Source organism: Epinephelus fuscoguttatus, linkage group LG13, assembly GCF_011397635.1.
Source record: "Epinephelus fuscoguttatus linkage group LG13, E.fuscoguttatus.final_Chr_v1".
NCBI classification, from domain to species: domain Eukaryota; kingdom Metazoa; phylum Chordata; class Actinopteri; order Perciformes; family Serranidae; genus Epinephelus; species Epinephelus fuscoguttatus.
In genome coordinates this window covers 28,490,460-28,505,528 of record NC_064764.1, presented here as the reverse complement: position 1 = coordinate 28,505,528, position 15,069 = coordinate 28,490,460, and the positions used below count along the sequence as shown (strand labels likewise).

Sequence of the window (15,069 nt, the reverse complement as noted above, 5' to 3'; positions counted from 1 at the left end):
TTTAGTTGCAGCTCTAAATTAAATAGTTTCCAGAGTTGTCACATTTTGAAACATGTTCTCAGTGTTGGTTTAACACTTAAACATTTTAAAAGCTTTAAACTATCCAGATTATTAGTAGTTGCAGACACTGCTCAGCTGAATGAATTACTTATACAGGCAGTGTGTTAACAGTGACTGAGGCTTTGTTATTTACTCAGCAGGGAGACATTCTGATGTTATGTTGTTTTTTACTGGACAGGTGTGGTGCTGAATGCAGAAATGACTTGCTGTGTTAGTTGTGTTTCCACCTGGCCTTTTTAAAGGTGGGTAGAGATTTGTGAATGCCCCACCTGCTGCTTAGATCATGTGTATTTGAGTGTGCACATCTGTGAGCAACTAACTGACTAATGGAGAGAGAGAGAGCACAGGAAAGAGCTGCAGCTTCAAAGGAAAAAGCTGTGCAGGGTGCGATGTCCCCATTATTGTAGAGTAGCTGAAAGTAAACAGTATTAATATTACATTTTTTATGCCTCCACGCCACGGCACAGGAACACTTTGAAGGAATTTCTTTAAATATGACAAACGTCTGCTTGGACTTAAGGGTAACTTTTTGGTTCTGGTGGTTAAAGGTCAAAGGTCACGGTCACTGTGACCTCATATAATTCATACACTATTTATGATAAAATTTCACACAAATGTCGAATGGGATAAAATGATGAAGTGAGGACATTTTATATCCAAGAGATCAAAGGTCAACTTCACTGTGACATCATAATGTTCTTTTATGGCCATTATTCAACAACGTCATATCTTAGGAACAGAAGAGGAGACATTTGGTCAGATACTGAATTGGTGACACTAATTTTGGGTGTCTGCCTTGAAACTGTCCTGATTATGTCTTCCTCTGCTGCAGGGTTAAAGGGATAGTGCACCCAAAAATTAAAATTCAGCCATTATCTACTCACCCTCATGCCGAGGGAGGCTCTGCTGAAGTTTTAGAGTCCTCACATCACTTGCGGAGATCCCAGGGGGGAGGGGGTACCAGCACAACTCCACCTAATGCAGGCTGACGGCGCCCCAGATTAAAACGTCCAAAAACACATAATTGAAACCACAAAATATCTCCATACTGCTCGTCCGTAGTGATCCAAGCGCACACATGTGAGCGCAGTGTACAGAGAGGCAGTTAGAGCTACAGGCTACAGTGAGGCTAAAAACAGAGTTCAAATTACATTTTTTTCAAACAACTTTTTACGTCGCGGCTTCAGGACACTTGGATCACTATGGACGAGCAGTATGGAGATATTTTGTGGTTTCAATTATGTGTTTTTGGACGTTTTAATCTGGGGCACCATCAGCCTGCATTAGGTGGAGTTGTGCTGCTACCCCCTCCCCCCTGGTCTCTGCAAGTGTTGTGAGGACTCTAAAACTTCACCTGTGCCTCCCTCAGCATGAGGGTGAGTAGATGATAGCTAAATTTTCGGGTGCACTATCCCTTTAAAGGTGTGTGTGAAGCTTCCAAGTTTCATTGGAAAATACACTTGAAACTAAGGCTGCCCCCGACCAAGAATTTTCCCAGTCGACCAATAGTCGTCGTTTAGGGCCATTAGTCAACTAGTCGCCCACATGTTTACAATAATAATTTAAGTATTAAATGGTATATTTTGGGCGGGGCAACACAATGGTTTGAGTTGAAGGTGTGAGAAAGAATAGTATCAGTAACATTGTTAACACTGTGCTACATTACAGAGAAATACAAAACTGTACTAATGAACCTTCATTAATATAGGCCTATATTTTATCTACAAGTGCACGTCACACACTGAGCGAGCCGCCTGTTAATGACGCTGTGGGCTAATGGGCATGTAGCTACTTCATGTTTCAGATGATACGTCATGTTTGTAGTCGACCAATGAAGATGAGTTTACATATCACCTTGGGTTCGTCCTTCACCTTCTCAAAATGATCCCACACTTTGGATTTCCTGCCCGACATTAACTAGCCTGTGGAATAACCACAGGTACCAGCCCTGGAAATTAGGGACTGTACACATACCACATCTTCAGCCAACTAATGACCTTTCTGGTCGACTAACATTTCATCAACTATTCGGAGGCAGCCTTGGTTGATACCTTTTATTACATTCCTTCAAAGTCTTCACTACATATATTTTATGAGTCTGCATAGACATGGACTAAAGTGCAAATGGAGTGGTTGGCGATGTCGTACAACAGCGAAGTGGTAATTCTAGTTAAAGTACGTACTTCCTAACTGTGGGTGCAGTTACGGTCAGGTTATCCCAACAGTGTGAAGTGGCCTCTGAGAAGGATTCACTCTAATGTGAATCTGCTGCTTTGGCTGGAACAGATCCTTCAGTGTGCTCCTGTTTTTCTTGCTGCTCCCTTAAAAGCCTCTCTCAAGCCCAAGGTCATAATTTAACTTTCTTTGGCTTTCCTCGTCCTCTGTGATGCTTTTATCCTGAACTTACTCTTCGTGTAAAATGAACCGGTAAGCACTTTAATTACCCAGGTTTTCAGACGTGTGTGTTTTTCTTCTGTTAGGACGCCCGAGGTGGTCATGGATGGACCCTCCACATACACACAGGCTCACATCATTAGGACTGATTACACTCCGCCTGGTCTGGAGTCTGTCTGTGCACATTACCCCCTCACCCATTTAGAAACAATAGCGTCTCGGTAATAATTCACCCTCCAGATCAGTTAAAGTCAACACAGACACCATTCTTGTGAGTTACCAAGGGTTACAAACGGCTCTGGAATAATAATTGATCATAATAGTAATGATGACACTGCTGTGGGGTTTGACAGCAGGAGAGAGCAGATTTAAAAAGCTGCTCCTCCTCCTCTTTAACTTGATAGTGTGCGAATTATTCACCTCATTGTTCCATTCCTGGTTAATAGTCTTCCCACCATCTGCTCAAACTTCAACCGGCTTGACATCATAGTAGTTTGCTGGCTCAGAGGCTAATGACAGAGTCATGCCAAATATTAGTCATGGCTAATATTTGTACATCTTTTTCAACAGCATCGCGTACACACTCGTTCATTTGCTCTTCAGCCTGCAGATTGAAACTGCTGCTCTGGTCGCTCGCTGTATGTGTCGATGTGTTGTGTTAAATAACTTAATATTATTTCAGTTGTGCACTGGAATGTTCAGGGAATAAATTAAGTGCTGTAGAGGAACTTTCAATGTGGGCGGAGGACATGATGTGACCATGGATATATTGATAGACTATAATAGAGCTGTATATGATGTAGCAGTCAGCCTTGCTGGCATTTTATCCCCACAGCCTTCTGGTACAGCAACAACAAATACTAATTCTCACTATGAGCCATAATCATAGAGGACATCTGTAAAACTGTCGACAGAACATCTTGAATGGCACACATGGTCTTTGTTTTGTGAAGAGTCAATAGAGCTATATGCATTTTTTAAATGTGTTCAAACCAATTTTTAGATTCAAAGTAGGCAGTGTCATGATCCGGCTCATAGGCTAGTTGCCACTTACTCAGATCCGCCCACCAGGACCTGCAAGACGAAGCAGACAGACACTCCAGAGGCAGGAGGCCCTCACAATAGAAACAATATACATTTGTCCTTAATTTATTCTTCTTAAGAACAAGAACAAGAAGTTCTTAAAGGTACACTTTGCAGGAATAAACACAACATTCAACTTGGCCCCTCCTCCCTACACTGCTTGTACACTCCAAGCTACTGCTGTAGGAACTTTACATTTGTTGTAATGGAAAAGCCGATACTTTAGGAACATAACTATGCTAAGCAATGGCACCTAACTGTCCAACAGATAACAGTTCAACTGTGTGTTGCTCTTCATCCCTATCCTTTAGGTGTCACCCAGGGCTGAAAAAATGAAGGCAACACAGAAGTGCCAAAAACTGCAGTTCCTCTAATGGCCACTTGAGGCTGGCTCCAAATGCGAGTCTGTTCCCATAGACCTCCATGTTGAAATGCCCGACTTTACAGCAGAAATAAACCTGTTAACAGCCTGGTACAAAAAACAGTTTTGGTCTCTGTAGCTAATTTCTCACTTCATGACAACTGTACAGGGGCTGAACTTTTGTAAAACTTACACATATACATTTCATTAAGACTTAAAGTTATGCATATTTAAGGGTGGGCCACTTTGGTGTGACAGGCTGTCTGCCGATAGTATCCTTGGCTTCTAGGTCAGATTAACCCTCCCTCCTCCATAGCACCAGCCTCTTGACCAAATAAAATCCCTTCTGGCTCCAAAATACCAAGATATTGACGGCCGAAATGCCAAACTCAAGGCTTCAGAAGGGGAGTCCACACATCAATGGGTGACGTCAAGGTAGCTATGTCCATTATTTTTACAGTCTACGGTGCTCACCTGTGAAAATGAAAGTGAAAGTTAAAGCCAACCAGATTTACTCTTGTTTTCTAACAAACTTTGTCTGCTTGGCATTTGACCTCATTATAGTTGTGTGCTGCTTATGGTTTGGCACCTGGTCACCAAAGGTTGCAGCCTAAATATCCCGAAAACAGAATGTCTTTGTCTCTTAACACAGTAAGAAAATACAGGCAGAGGGCAGACTCACCAATGCACTTCTAGTGGGTCATATGTGATGATTGGAAAGGGTATCCTGTGTAGTATACCTTTAAAGTGCTCAGAGAAATTGATGTTTAAACATCAAACACTACAGATTCATTCAAATTCATAACAACTGGGAAGATTGTGTGATATAATTGAAAACTGTGAAATGACTCCTGATAGACCTCATGGTGGTGTTTTGCTAGTGTGAAAATAATACTTGTAAATCTTTATCAGAGCCCATAGAAAATCAGTTTTTATGTGTATCATCATCTCAATTTTAAAGTCTACGGGAGGAGCAGGCAGGCAGGACGTAGAGACGCTGATACAGCTGGCGAAGCAACTTTTATAAGAATGAATGGGAGCCATCTCGCAACACAACTGCATCCATGAATGCGACGGTGATGCTGCAGGTGTAACGCCTCCCACTGGTGTTTGCAGCGGTGGAGGTACCAAAAGTGTCTGTGAGGGAGTTTTTGGGGAGTGCTGCACTTGGATTAGAATAAGACAGCATGAGGCCTTCAACAATTTCCTGTGATTCCCAGGGAGCTCAGTGGAGACTTCCTCTCCAGGCAGCGGCTGCCGGCAGCATGACATTCCTAGTTTGCAATTGATCTGTGGGATAAACTAACAGCATGGGGGGGATTTATAAACAGAGGAAAAGGGAAATGCTGTATCAGTCTCACACACAGAGACACACAGTTGTACACTATGTACTATGCACAGTATGGTTACTTTGCACGTTTGCTATGCAAATGATTAAGTGCCACTACACGGTTAAGTATTGCTGCAGCAGAACCTGCGTGTGTGTGTGTGTGTGTGTGTGCGTGCAGGAGGTTTCCTATTTTGTAAGTGCAGTGTGTAGCCTTTGTAGAGCCCGGCTGTGCACACATACCAAGCTGAGAGTGGCTGTTGAACTTTGGAAATGTCAGCCACTGCTTCACCATCAGTTCATTCCTGGGTGTCCTCCCATCCTCCTTCCCTGCATGCCTTAAAACTTTCCTTGTGCTCAGAGTGACCTACTGAAATCTTTTGAAGCTGTGTCTGGGTTTGTGGGCAGTGGGAGCACAGAGGATACATGCCCTTAGTTCAAACACAAACAGGCTTTCGAAAATAACCTTGCCAGTTTTGCTCTGAAGACGTGTTCCCGGTCACAGCTAGGGCGTCGGAGGGAAAGGTGCAGAGTTGTTAGGGGAGTGAAGGGGTGCAAAGATCTTCCCCTAAATGGAAACCCCAGTAAAATGTAATACAATCCAACAGAGGAGTCTAATAAATACTTGAGCATTTTGCTTTGACTGTATCTGAGGGAATTCTCATTAGTTTGAGGCCGTAGTCAAGTACAATAGTTTGCCTTCTATTCCCTCGACAAGACTGTGGGGAGCTGTCCATGGTGCTGTCACATGCTAAGCAGGATTAATGAATACATGCCCCATACCAGTACAGTTTACCTTGCACTCCTGCTCATAGATCCCGCTGTGAAACAGGGAAAAACGTCTCCTTCACCCTCCCCATCCCCTGTCACGCCTTTCTCCCAGTGCTTCCCAAATCACATGCCTCCGAGTCAGACACAGCACCGACTCTCCCAAGAGGAGAGCGTCCTCCGCCGCGTAGTTTTACACTGCGTGCTGCATGATGAGCCTCCCTCATCTGTGTGTTGTTTACATGTTGCTGTGTTGTTCGCTGAGAGGCAGCAGCATGTGATTGCTGCACCCCAGGCCTTTTTCGAGAATGCCACTTCAGAGGAATGCAAAGTAAACATGTAGCTAGTGTATGCCAACAGTGCTCTATCTTTACGCTCACCAGCCTAATACATGCATCGTTCATGGACACTGAAGGTCTTGCCTGAGTGGGGGAGAGAGGGGCCTCTTTATGCCAGCTCTAATCGGCTCACACTGGTGCTACACTTTGTGCTGCATGTTTACATCTTTCATAAATAGCACACTTATACCACTGGTGTCATTGAAATGTCTTTAAAGGGACAGTTCACCTCCAAATCAAAAGCATATTTTTCCTCTACCTGTAGTGCTATTTATAGGGCTGTAATCAACAGAGGAAAATCTACGTCGACCGAAATTCTACCTACTCTTCGACCAGTTGATTGGTAAAGTAACACCAGCACTGATCGTCCATGAGAATTTGAGCATCAACCAACCAACCAGAACTTTACAGCCCTAGCCATTTATCGGTCTAAATTGCTTTGGTGTGAGTTGCAGAGTGTTGGAGACATCAGCCGTAGAGATTTCTGCCTCCTCTTCAGTATAACAGAACTCGATGGCACTCGGCTTGTGGTGCTAGGGGCGCCAAAAACATAAGCCTCTCGTCCAGGAGTAGATGCACACTTCCTGCTGTGATGTCTGCCTTCTCTTGAATATAATGGAACTAGATGGCACTCAGCTCGTGCGTAAAGCGTTGAAAAACTCAACAGCAATGTCTCTTTCCAGAAATTCTGATCCATTTACCCAAAATAATCCATAGACCTTGTTGTGAGCAATTTCATGTTGGAACTATTTTCTTTCTACCGAACTACATCCGCCTACCATATCACCACCGAGAAGGAGGTGTGCATCACCTCATGGAAGAGAGGCTCGTGCTTGTGACAGCGTGAGACAGCATGGCGTCCTCTTCAGCTGAGCTGTAATGTTACCTAGCTCAGTGGTGCTAGGTGAGCTAGCAGTAGATGCACACTTCCTTCTGCGTGCTGATACAGTTTGTGGGTTTAGTTTGGTAGAAAGAAAATAGTTCCTACATGAAACTGCTCACAACAAGGTCTGTGGATTATCTTGAGAAACAAGGTCATGATTTCTGGAAAGCGACATTGCTGTTCAGTTTTTCAAATATATTTTTTGGTGCTTAGAGCACCACAAGCTGAGTGCTCTCTAATTCTTTTATATTCAAGACAGGGCAGACATCTTTACAGGTGATAATATCCAACACTCTGCAACTCAGACCAAAACAATCTAGATTAATAAATAGCACTAAAGGTAAGAGATAATTGTATTTGTAAATTTGCTGTGAACTGTCCCTTTAAAGGTAAACTTTTCTATAGTTGCTGCAAGTATCACCTTTGTTTACCTCCTGGATACTTGCACTCTCTATTAAACCAAAAAGGTAATCAGTCAGTTGAGGGAACAAAGACACTGTTGGGTCCTCAGTGACAATCACTTCTTCCTCCACATATCAACTCTCAGTGAACTGCAGTTGCTGATTCCTGACCTTCCTTCATACTCAGCAGCAGCTCTAAGTAAAATAACGTTATTGTCTACCTCCTCTCGCTTCCCTCTGCCTTATTTTCCTCTCATGGGCACACAGTCTCGAGAGGGGTTTTAGAAAGCTCTTGAGTGCCCCCATGTGTTCACTGGTGTTTACACTCAGCTCAGTGTACTACATGTGTTTGCTGTTGATGTGAACAATTCAAAAGATTTCTGAGATTTTTGCCTTGACTCTGTGTTGAAGAAAAGACTGTCTGTTTTAATCACAGCTCCCCTGATGTTTACTGAGTGCCAGGGTTACATCTTCTCTCATGCAACCACTTCTGACATGAATTTTGTGCAAGGATATGTGTGTGTACATGTGTGAGTCAGGGCAATAATGCAAAAGCATACATGTGTATGATGCACACATTACAAAGAATTCTGAATGCACGTGTCACCAACAAAACGAAGGCACAGATTTGATATGGAACAATATTTTTTGGTCTGTGCACATGAAACACCTTTAACAAGTGTGTCTTCTCCTGTCTTTGCAGGAAGCGCTTTGAACCTGACATGCCGGGCATTTTTTGGCTACAGTGGCGACGTCAGCCCGCTCATCTACTGGATGAAGGGAGAGAAGTTCATAGAGGACTTGGACGAGGAGAGGATCCAGGAAAGCGACATCAAGTAAGAAACGCTGCTGAGTTGATTTCACAGGACATGGCTCTAATGAGGAATTAATAGCAGATGTAGATAAATTCACTGGAAAATATTAAAGGACGATACCAATGGCTTTGCATGTTTTAGCCCATTAACTCCAAATTGCAACGCTAAACCAACCATTTTCCAGGGATTTATTTGCTGCCTTCCAAGCTGCTGCCGGTTTTCATTTATTTTGCTGTGGTGTGACCATCGTGCAGAGACTTAAAGCTTGTTTTAAAGCATTATTCATTCATTGTGTCACCTTTATTGTTTTGTTTAAAGGACGTTATTGTCTAACGGAAATGCACCAGCAAGCAGGTGAAAGCAGGATAATATGCTCCATTGTGCACAGGAACAGTAGAGCTGCATCCATCACATACGTAGCAAAATAATCATCTATTGTATATGACAATATGTGTGTTAGTGACGAGGGAGCACGCACTCCTGAAATGGAAAAAACAAATGTCAATGATAGGAGGAATACTGTTTATCAACTGCAGTTGAGTGCAGTGTATGGCTATATACTATATACACAACACACTACAACATTAGTGCCAGTGTGTTGTATTGTACTGCAGTTTCTTATTGATTATTTGTCCCACACCTCATTGCATTTACTAGCTACGCTGTTGAAAAGTCAGCCACAAGACTAAAAAAACAGAAAAAAACTCAACAAACCTGCACACTAGGAAAAGAACCAGTGGTGTTTTGTTGTTTCTTGCATTAAAAAAGTTTGTTGTTCTGCAGCTGACCGAAGCCAGGGACGTTGGAGTGCTACATCAAAGAGAGTTTTCAAACCAGTCCTGTGTGCAGCTGTATTACCAGCTCTGGCAAAAAGAAAAAACATAAAAATGAATACAGGTGGTGAATTGTGTGTTACGATGCATTATCTAATGCGAGTTAGATTCAAGTCTGTGGTTATCTTTCAGGCTGAAATTAGCTGAACAGTTGTTAGGGTGCAATACTGTTCTTTAAATGGCAAGATTGGTTTTGTTCATTTTTGCTTGGCCCCTATCATCCAATGTTTTTGTGTCTAAATGATTAATGGGAGCAAGAATTTTTCATAGTGGTCCAGTACTGGGTGAGACAGGTTGCAATGTAACCACTCTGGGCATGTTCACACTGTCAATTAACATCCAATGAAAGTGCTTTTTTTGCCACTGACAGGCTCATATTGTTATTTTAAGTGTCTGGCAACATTATGGAAAGGATCCCTACGGAGATAGACCTTTTTGTTAAACAGCGAGACCTTATTTGTTTAACTGAAAACAGCCCCCTAATTGCCATCACCAATTCCACCAGACTCCAATTAAATGAACCGTAATTTTACCATGTATAGAGACAGCATACTTTCACATCTAACCGAGTGAATTAAGGGTTTAATTCACCAAAACAGAGTTGGTGATTGTTGGAACAGTGGAGAGGTAAACCAAGATCATTTTCATGAGTTTTATTTTGTTTCTGTTGACTTTGAATGTAGTGTGTTTTATAATAATAAAATTACTGTTTTTTCAAATGGAGTTTGGTGAATTTTGTAAAAGCGATTTTTTGCTACTGATAGGCTCAGATTATTAATTTAAGTCTAATTTAAGTACAAGTAGTCCTTTTTGTTAAGGAGTGAGATTTTTTTTTTAAACCAGAAACAGCCTCCAAAATTGCCATCACCAGTTCCACCAGGCTCCATGTAAATAAACAATAATTTTAGCATTTACAGAGCCAGCATATTTTCACATCTTACTGAGTGAATTAAGGGTTTATTTTAACCAAAACAGAGTTGGCGATTGATGAAACAGTGGAGAGACAAACCAAGATGGGTTTTGTGAGTTTTATTTTGTTGCGGTTGACTTTGAATGTAGTGTGTTTTAGGATGATAAAATTATTCTTTTTTAAATGGAGTTTGGTGAATTTCATAAAAGTGATTTTGGGGCTGTTTCTAGTTAAACCAAAAGGATCTTACACTTTAACAAAAATGTCCATCTTGGCAGGGATCCTTTTAATAAGCTGTCACACACTTATAATAAAAATCTGAGTCTGTCGCAGGCAAAAAATAAGCACTTGAGTGGATGTAAGTGGGTTACACTGCCATCCTCTTACTGCTGCCATCTGCAGCAGTCTCATCCAATACTGAACTGATTTCAAAAATTGTTGTTCCCATTAGTCACTAGACAAAAAGATGGGGAAATCCAGGTTGAAAAATACCGAACTTACCCTTTAAGGTTGTAGCTTTCCTGAACGTGTATCTGTGGTGGCTTAACGTGTGGTTTTAAAAGAAAAAAAATATGCCATTACACAGTTTGTGAAATAGGTAAGACATGCCACTAAAGCACAGGAATATTTACTTAAAAAACTTCAACCTGTCACACAGAAAAACATCCCTTGCTGTATGACATGCAGTCATAAATTCTCCTGCCAGTTTAGCTGTTGATTGTCTCAGAATACTGCAGGGTTTGAGTCAGTTTCTGTTGGAAGTGAAAGGAAGTCTGGAGTTTGTACGATAAATGTGGGAAGGATTCATGTCAATTTTATAGTATTTTGGACAGTTTTAGAAAGCAGATCTGTGTCTTTGTTTAAGTTCTCACACAGGAAGCAGTTTGTTTGTTCTGTGTCTAACCATCTCCTCCAACGGCAAGCATTTTCCCCTTTAATTTCTGAGCTTCAGAACAGGATGCACATTTGTCACTTTATACTTACAACCGCATTAGGAAGCCACAACTTTGCAGAAAGCAAATCCATGTCTTGCTCCCTGTCCACATTCATCAGATGTATGTGTTTTTAACATTGTGCACCAGGATGTGGCCAAGTGTTGGCCACATCCTTAAAAAAAAAAGCTGTTTCTGTAACTCGCCCTCTCTTGTCGTCTCCAGTCAGTGTAACATTGTAAAATTCGCCCGGCAAGCTTCACTTTCAGGCCTCTAAGATATTTAAAACAAGCCCATTTCCATGTTTCTCCCTGCTAGTGGTGTAACATATTTAAACAAGTCCATTCCCTGGTCCATGTGCATGTTTCCCATTAGGGCTGTTTGGAGAGGCTACAGCTCTGGGGAGACAGCCCTGTCAGATGGTTAACAACCGTCATTTTTCACACCGCCGCCACTATCGCTATCTCCCTCGCTGCACCCACCTATAGCGGCATGCAGATGGGAGAAAGGAGGGGGAGAGAGGGGAGAAGGAGGGAGGGAGCAGACAGGGAAAGAAGTGGAAAGAGTAAGAAATATGGAAGAAGTCACATAAGAGGAAAGTAAAGAAGACACATCTGCGACTTTGCTTGCACGCTGATATGAACATGCAACAGAAACAAATCTCATTTTAACCACCGGCGCTGCTCTGCTGTCTGTGTTGTTCTCTGTCTCTCTCTCTTCCTCCATTACTCCCTGACACCAGGATTCCCCCACTCACTGGCTGAGGGGTTATCATATCAATAATTCATACCGATATTTCATGCAGCAGATCAATAATGTATTTGATCATCCACTCTCTGTTGCTGATGCTGCCACCCGAAGCTCTCTCACATCCAGCCAGCGCCTCGGCTTTACTTCCACAAAGTCAGCCAGACATATGGACCAGGCATGGACGGGGAGCAATGAAGAGAGAGGATAGGAGAAACTAAACATGAACAAATCTGTGCTCACCCTGCAGCCAAGCTGTCTCCCTTTTAGATGATACTGTGGGCATGTTTCTAAGGATTACCTCTCTTCTTCTTCAGGCTGGCACCCACACACTTTTAGCTTTATTACTAATGCATCAGCAGCCAAAACTTGAGCTAAGAGATGAGCACTCATACCTTGGGCTCAGAGTTTCTGCAGGCGTTTATTTACCCAACCCAGAGCCTATTGATTCGGAGGGGTTCATTTCTATGGTAACCCGGGCCCATAAATTCTCATTTACACCAGCAGGACAGGGCTATTGTTGTTATCATAGCACGGATGACTGGACATTAGCATAGCATGCAGAGATTAATAAATTAGCAAAACAAATCTGGCTCAGCATAATAACGAAGGTGATCAATACGTTATTGACCCGGTTCAGTTGGTGTTTTTGCAGGTGGACGTTGAATTGAATGTATAAAAGCACTGAATAAGTTGCAAACACAGAAGTTTCGCTCACGAGGAAGGGAGAGAATATTGAAAAGAATAAAGTGCCTGCAGCAGCCATCGTTTGGGAACGTGTTCACGATTTACTCAGTCGGCTAACTCGATATCGATGAACTCGTTCAACCAGAAGAAAAGAAGCGTTTTTTACTGAAGAGTTTCACAGAGATTTACATGGAATTCTAAAAATCTGACACCAATGGAGGAACCTCTGACAGTAGATGCATAAAGTATATTGTTGCGGAATAAAGAGACTCAAAACACAGGATTGGACCTTTGAGGGATTACTTGCAAGAAAACCAAAGAATTGGTTCATCATGATAATTTGTAGTGTGTGACAAACAGGCATTGTAGGTACTTTCCATTACTTCACTTGCTATTCCAAGTGTTACTTCCTGCCAGAAAAATGAAGTAAAAATAATGAACAGAAGTCTTTGATGCTTGAATATTTTGTGATTGAGGGATATCTGAGCAGCAGCAGGATAAATCTTCATGGAGTCCAGGCACTGGTGGTGGTGGCTGATGGCTCTGAGGCTGCTGAGACGGATGAGGCTGATGAATCCGTAAAGACTAGATAGCGACGGGGAGGTGGAGACTGCGCACGACTGCAGCAAGAAAGAACTACAGCAGAGAAAGAACCACATTAAAATGAGGACCACATTAAAATGAGGAGCAAGATGATAGGCTGACGGAGAAGGTGTGTCGCTGTGCTATTGGTTGATTGTTTATCAGCTGATGACTCAATTGACAGACCCAGACAATGACACCTAGAAACGGTGAGTAAGCATACGTGCAAGGAATGAATGGCAGGGTGAGAGAGAAAACTTACAGCCTGAGCTTCATTCAGACAACCGGCTCCAAGAACAATTGCTTTGGTCAAGTCATGGCATGGCATGGATTCCCACCTCTAGGGGTCATCCGACCCCCATCAATCAATTAAGCATTGTTGGCAAAAACCCAACAATATACATCTCTATTTATATGGCGCCTTTCATCAGTGGCACTCCCAGAATTTTTTCATAGGAGTGGCCAGATGGGGCCACTGAAAATCAGGAATTTAATTCTTCTGTTGAAGTATACGGACTAGATGAAAACTATGTCAATATGGAGAGGTGTGTAATAAGACTGATATACTTTGGTTTCTTAATTTACAGCTAAAATTACTGATTATCTGATGTGTTTAGACCAATACCGAGACAGTTAACATTTTGAGTTCCACACAAATTTGCTTTAATGTGTTCTCTGATGACTCAAGATCTCAACGTTCAGGAGGTTTTTACTGGGAGCTGAGTTATCCACAGAGGTCTCTTCATCTCCAAACAAGAACAAGTGATTTAAACCAGTAAGAACACAATTTCCTGTTGAAAAATCAGTGTTTTTTCCAACACTGCTCAACCTGGAGGGGCTTCTAACTACAGTGGCCATTGAGAAAATGTGTTTTACGCTGCTATGCTAAACCTGGCTCATGAAACCTCATCAACTAAGGCTAACAAGCCCGTAACTTAGTGCCTCTCATATGTGTTGCATTAAACGTGAGAAATGTGCCTGGACTTGCCTGGGTGAGTGTGACCTCTCCTGTCTGTGGGGGTGTGTGGTTGACTCACAGCCAGGCCGCCACTCTTGCTGCTCGCGACCGGCTCGCTCAGAGCAGACGACTCCGTTGGACACCCTTCGGATGCCGTTCCGTCGGACCAGTTGGCCGGCCAGCTCGCTCTTCTTCGTGGTAGCGTGTCAAACGCGTTCTCAGTCTCTTTTGTCTTCAAACTGTCTTGCCTCCGGCGTCTCCCTCATAGTATGCCCTCTCTAGAGCCAGTGTTTGGTTTTTCTCATCTGGTCTACTGTAGGAACATGGCAATCTCCTTGGACAAGGACCTGCTCTCTATGTAAATATACACTGCTCATTCTAAAGGAAACAAAAACACAGTGATTGTTATTTTTGTTTCTGCCAGTATATCCCCCTAAATCCGACCTGTAAAAGCTGAAGTTAAGAGATAATCCTTAGCTGTCTTTTGCAAGTATTTGGCAAGCTGGCTCGTCTGATAACCATAGGTAGCCTGTCTCATAGCTTTGGGGTGTAATTGACGAAGGCTGCATCTCCGATTTATCTTCGGTTGTCGCTGGGAACCTTTAATTTACCTGCAGCAAATGATCGCAATTTTCTTCCAGGAAAATAGCTGAGTTCAAATTCACTCCTCAGCCCAGCTGTTTGTGTGTTACTACCTGTCATTCAGCTACGATCTGTATCTCTGCGTTTCACCTAGACCTTGTTATCCACCTACTCTACCTTGAGGTCCTCGTCGTCTCCATTCGAGGCTCAGGTTGATCAGTGGTGGTCATTATCCATCAGGTTGTACGGCAGCGAGCTGCGTTGCCTCATGTGCTGTGATAATATGAAACTAGAGGCTTCAAAGTACCCACCACTCCCTGGGGAGACATGAATTATTCCCGTGCCTGCTTCTCCCAGTGCTCCCAGCACCCCCCAACCCCAGCGCACAACAAACTCAGCTGAAACCAC

The 15,069-nt window shown here is 42.7% G+C and overlaps 1 protein-coding gene across 5 annotated transcripts in view; it reads left to right on the top strand.

The window, feature by feature from the left end:
• il1rapl1a (interleukin 1 receptor accessory protein-like 1a) overlaps nucleotides 1-15,069 on the top strand; it is a 430,524-nt gene that overhangs the window by 394,431 nt on the left and 21,024 nt on the right. For all 5 annotated transcript variants that reach the window (XM_049594508.1, XM_049594511.1, XM_049594509.1 and 2 more), the window contains one exon: nucleotides 8,319-8,451. In XM_049594508.1, the coding sequence (XP_049450465.1) occupies nucleotides 8,319-8,451 (133 nt within the window). The remainder of the gene's footprint in view (nucleotides 1-8,318; nucleotides 8,452-15,069) is intronic.